At 33.1% G+C, this 5,943-nt stretch overlaps 1 protein-coding gene across 1 annotated transcript; it reads right to left on the reverse strand.

Moving 5' to 3' along the window:
* Window positions 1–671: 671 nt before the first annotated feature.
* LOC130471759 (uncharacterized) lies at window positions 672–3,587 on the reverse strand. The gene is made up of 12 exons (XM_056842051.1): window positions 3,285–3,587; window positions 3,046–3,205; window positions 2,906–2,962; window positions 2,621–2,689; window positions 2,264–2,377; window positions 2,111–2,178; window positions 1,901–1,990; window positions 1,587–1,802; window positions 1,421–1,513; window positions 1,229–1,324; window positions 1,061–1,141; window positions 672–989 (listed from the first exon to the last, which is right to left on the reverse strand). The coding sequence occupies exons 1-12, from the start codon at window positions 3,585–3,587 to the stop codon at window positions 672–674; spliced, it is 1,665 nt and encodes a 554-aa protein (XP_056698029.1).
* Between the last annotated feature and the right edge of the window lie 2,356 nt (window positions 3,588–5,943).

The raw sequence follows: 5,943 nt of genomic DNA on the forward strand, positions 1-5,943 counted from the left end.
AGGCCACCACACAATACATGAAATTAAAATCATCAGTAGTAATGGTTGGCCATAAAAAGAAATCATCACTTTTAAAAAAAATATCTGCATTGGACATAATGTAACCTTTATTCTCTTATATCTAAATATTGTGTCTCGACATTATGTAGAAATAAAATGCTTTTACAATACGTGTAGAAAATAAGTAAATAAAGGAAACTAGAAAGTGATGTATTGCAAAAGAAAAAAGGAGGAAAAAAAGAGGAAAGAAACCTATTAAAGTCGTCTTATCAAAAAAGCACCAAACACCAAAAAATTCGAAGGGTTGTATAGAATAAGCATAAAAAGAACGATAAACTATGATTACCCACCCTAACATCAGTCAAAATTTAACACAATATTTCAAGACCCTGTAACCATTATTAACATCTATCCTCTCAACAACAATAATAATCTAAAGTATTAGATGGTCTTGGGAGGGTAAAAGTCCTTCCAGACTTAGGTTTCAAATATATGGAGATGATATGCACCAAGTAGAATGAATAGAAACAGTGAGAGTCACAAGATGAACCAGGTTATTCGTGTTCATGTTGTTCAACTACCAAAGAGCATAAAGTATTTTTTCTTAGAGTATTGTTTTGGGTGTATCAAATACTAATTAGTCAATCCAATAATATGCAAACATACTTACTTCAAGATGATGAACCAGTACTCTCCGGATCATTATTTTCTGAAGCATATAATCCAGCCCCTTGCAGTATATTTCTAAGTCGTTTCTCCCACAACTTATTATTAGCAGCAATTTTTTGATCTATCTCATCCCTTGCTGCTGCTGCTTCTTTCTTGGCAAGCTTTGCTTCTTCTCTAGCATTTTCCGCTTCTTTCTTGGCAAGCTTTGCTTCTTCTCTAGCATTTGTAGCATCTTCAGCATCTTTTCGAGCTTCTAGAATTGCTTGCTCAGCTGTCTTTCTTACTTCAATCACCTCATGAGCAAGATTTATACGGGATGGCTTAACGCCAAAATGATCTGTGATACTTTTACCTCTTCCATAGGCTCGCAAGTATCCATGAGTATCTTTACCAAGCACCTTCTCAAATATTTGTTCATCTGTGTGGTATTAAGCCCTTGTTGTCTTTCTTCTGTCAACTTTTTCATCTCAGACTAAAGAAAATAGAAAAGCAAAAAGATGAATTAGATCATTTAGAATTGTGATTTTTATGGGCAAGTAAAAAAACTGACTTTACTTACTACTGCATTTATGTTATTAGCTAAGGTAATAGCATTAACAGATTTCTTTGATTTCCTCTTACGAGATTCGATTAGCAAGTCAACTCTTGAACAATCCTTCCCATGCGTATGTTTATACAATAACATGTAAGTGCAATTAATATTTTATAAAAAGGAGTAAGATATGTTTAAATTAAATTAGCAACTACTTACATATTCATCTTTAGCACGAGCAAAGCTTTTAGTCCCATTATAGTGAGGCATCTTTTGATGAGCTCGACTTTCGGTAGCTTTAGCACTTTTTGCCTATGGGAAAAAGTTAATATAACATAAAAAATAAAAAAATCATAATCCACCGTATCACAAGAACTTTGTATACCTTAAATTTATCACCACTCCAAAAATCAACCAAGTATTTCCAATCTCCTTTAGTCATCTTTTCAGGCTTGTTTCTTACGCGATCCTCTTTTGTTTTCAATTTCGGATCATCATAATATTGGTGCTTCAGCTTATGTCTACTGTCTCTAAACAATCTTCTTGCATGTTGAATAACACTGTCTTTTCTTAACTCAGGGTCGTCAAATGAACATTTTTCCTAAAAGATAGGCAATAAAAAAAAATTAGAACAAAGATAAGGAAAAGAATGGATCAGAAAAGTAACAAAAGACATTATGCATCAGAGACTTTTCTTACCAAAACACAACTCCAAAGATGTTCTATTTTTTCAGATTTAATTTCTGTCCAGCCTTCGACTTGTACAGGAATGACAGCACGATTTCGTACCTACTCACCTAAGAAAAAGGCAAATATGGAAGAATTTTTACCAATAGGAATACCATCCCTATCAAATTCCACATTTATTTTTTCTCCAGGAGGTAATGCAGTAAGCTTTCTGCAATATACAGGCCCTCGTTTTCCTTTAACAGGCCCTCGTTTTCCTTTAACAGGCCCTCGTTTTCCCTTAACAGCACCTAAACACAAAGAATCACGAAACAACAAAATTAACATAATTGAATTTTTCCAGAAAATATTTAATATTAGGAAACACTACTTAACCTTCCACCAATGCAAGCATCCTATCTCCATCTATTTCATCATTCGCGTCATGTGAAGATTCATCTTCCGGTGTAGAGTCCATTCTTGTTCGGCGATCCTCTTCATTAGTAATATCTTTTAAATTATTAAATAGTTATAGTTTAAGACTAAAAATAGCATTGGCTAAATTCACATATTCACAAAGTAGGTTTCCAAGAATGATAATTTACATACCTTAATTCATTTGTACATCTCCATCACCAAATAAATGCTCATTTTGACCTGATAAACATTGAATTGCATCAAGATTTGAAAATTTTAAGACCAAAACCCCACTTTTGATCTTAAGAAAACAACATATAGGTACAACTTAAGTACCGTCATTCACTTCAACCCCTCCTGCATTTCCATTCAACTCCTCTGCATCACCCTCTATATCTTGCATGTCTACATTGTAATAAGCAAGATAAAAATCAAGTGAATTTTTTTTTATTAATATGTAAGTGAATTTCTAAGGTAGGTAGATAATAGTTTTTAAATTCCAATGTAATACCATCATTTACTATTTAATATTTCCACCCTAACAAAGAATACTAACCAAAAGTAACCATAAAACTTCTACCTTAAAAGCATAATTCAGTATAAGTGAAGAGCATATTTTACCTTCATTTGAAACAGTATTTTCTTGATCAACATTCAATTGTTCATGATTACTAATGGCTGCATTAAAAATATCAACTTTTTACGCAACCGAGTAATAAGCACTAATATTATTGAAGAAAGTCATAATATAAAGTATATACCTTGTTCCAGAACTTTCATGGCTTTTGAAAGTGAATTAAATGTTTTATCTCCTACCATTGCTTGTTGCTGTTTTTTATTCATATTCAAAAATTTTGCCACAGACATCGGTGGAATGAATTGACCTCTTTTCGATATTCCTTTTGATGGACAACGTTGAATCTGAAAAATATATTTAAGTAGATGTTTAAAGCCGATTATGTTAGAACAAAATTGAAATTTTACAAATTCATGATAATACCTGTTTTGACGTTGAAAAGTCATTTTCTTTCTCATATTCATCCTCTAAAGTATTCATATCCTGTTCTTCATCACCAGAGGTAGGAATATAATCTTTATCTTCCTCGATCACATTCTGGTTCTTCTTTCTCTTTTTCTTTACTTTTTCGCTATCTACTAAACTTGTAAGGGAAGCTGTAATGCGTTTTATACCCAAAGATTGCATTTTACACTTGTTAGACTGAATCCTCATTAGCCTCTGTTGTTCATACTCATTTTGCTGAAGAGGTTGCTTTGAAGTCATATTCTTCCCAGCTTTCTCCATCAATTTGCTCCAAAAGTGTTAGCTATAAACAAATTTAAATATCACCATACATATATATATATATATATATGTGATTATAATTTATCATATTGAGCATATCAATGATTAAATAAATGTCACCAAACATAAATATTTTGTGAAATAAACCAAAATGTCAAACTATCAATGAAATTTCAGTCAGAAAAAATTATAAAAAATAGTCACAAATATTAAAGTCAAGCAATATCATCATCGTCGTCCTCCTCTCCATCACCATCGCTAATTTCATTGCCATCATCACCGTCGTTGTCTTCATCAAAATCAACTTCATCATCTTCATTTTCAATTCCATCAAAAATCTTAGGTTGATTTTGGTCATTGGCATCTATTATTATGTCATCAGTGTCATCTCTTCTCCCATCAAATGGATTATGAATGTCCTCCAAATCTGGATCACCTGAAAAGAAGACATCATCAAAGGACATAGAGTCACTTTGTTGTAATGCATCCTCATCTACCTCAGTATTTTCATTCTCAGGGACGTCATATTGATGTCGCGAATGAGTCTTAACAACAACCAACCAATGTGGATCAAAACCATCTCGGACATAAAAAACTTGTTGAGCTTGAGACATAAGCACAAATGGCTCACTAGTATTCCACTTATATCTAGTGTTGACACTAACTACACCACCTTTGTCAATTTTAACACCTCTACCAATCTTATGAACATCCCACCAATCACAACGGAACAAAATCACACGCTTCCCATCTAAATATTGCAGCGAAATTATGTCATTAAGAACCCCATAATAATCAATATCTTTAGATTCTACAATTCCCTTCACCATAACTCCGGAATTTTGGTTTTTTCTCTTCTTTTCAATATCGCTAGTATGAAATCTAAAATCATTAGCTAGATATCCACCGAAACATTGGACACCTCTAAAAGGTCCTAAAGCCAATGTTCTTAAATCTTTGATTACTTGATCCCCACTTTCTTCTGGAAATGTTGTTACCTAATATGGGGAGATTGGGTTAGTCACATGATAATAAGAAAAAGAAAAAAAACCATTACAATGCTAACATACCCGATCTTGAAACCATTCCTGCAAATTTTTTCCGTTGCTTCCCGGTGTATATTCACTGTAAAAAAAAAGTAAGAAAATCAAATAAAATTACATTGTACAACATAAGTCGCTATTTAGAGTTGGTAGACCATACAAATAAATCGAATAAGAAAATTCATACCTAAGGTATAATTCAGCTTCATCGCAATTTTTCAGCACATATTCTTGAGCTTGTACCAACTCTTCATTGCTAAGATATCTAGACTTGGCCTTTCCCAAGGGAATACCATATGGAGAAAATATTGATAGTCCCTTATATACATCATTTCCATGATCTGCATTCCTCTCAGGTTGATTATATCTTGTCTCCATTTCATTTAAATACCTCGAACAAAAGAACATGCACTCTTCTATTATATATCCTTCAGCAATAGAGCCCTCTGGTCTATTTTTATTCCGCACATATGACTTAAATTTCCGCAAAAGCCTATAAGATAAATATTAATTTCGTTTAACATTTTATTCAAGATAATGAAATTTTCAATGACTTAGCAAAGCAGAGGAATACCTTTCAATAGGATACATCCATCGATAGTGAACTGGCCCAGCTAACTTAGCTTCCTCAGCAAGGTGAACACACAAGTGCACCATCACATCAAAAAAGGAAGGAAGGAAAATCTTTTCCATTTCACATAAGGTGATAGCAATATGATTCTCAAGATCATTCAAGTCCTTAAGTTTCAAAGACTTGGAACACAAATTCTTAAAAAATTCACTCAATTTAGTAACAACCTCATACACTTTGGCAGATGATACTCCACGAATCGCCAAGGGTAACAATTCCTCTAGAAGAACATGACAATCATGTGTTTTAAGTCCCCAAATCTTACGCTTATCAAGGTTTATGCACTTAGAAAAGTTAGATGAATACCCATCCGGACCCTTTATATCTTCCAAATATTTACACACTGCTATTTTTTGAGATTTAGACAATGTATAAGGTGCTGCAGGTATATGCCATTTACCGTCAACCAGTTTTGGGGCAAGATGCTTCATAATATTCACATGCTTTAAGTCATGTCTGGCTTTTATGTGATCTTTACTTTTACCTTCAATGTCTAGTAAAGTGCCTAGAATATTATCACATACATTTTTTTCGATATGCATGACATCAAGGTTATGACGAATCAAGAGGCTACTCCAGTAAGGCAAATCAAAAAATATACTCTTCTTCTTCCAGTTATCCTTTCTCTTTGGCAACTTAAACGTTTTCCCAAATTTCATTCCTTCGAGATCTTTAACTTGCT

This window comes from Spinacia oleracea, chromosome 4 (genome assembly GCF_020520425.1).
Source record: "Spinacia oleracea cultivar Varoflay chromosome 4, BTI_SOV_V1, whole genome shotgun sequence".
Classification (NCBI taxonomy): Eukaryota; Viridiplantae; Streptophyta; class Magnoliopsida; order Caryophyllales; family Amaranthaceae; genus Spinacia; species Spinacia oleracea.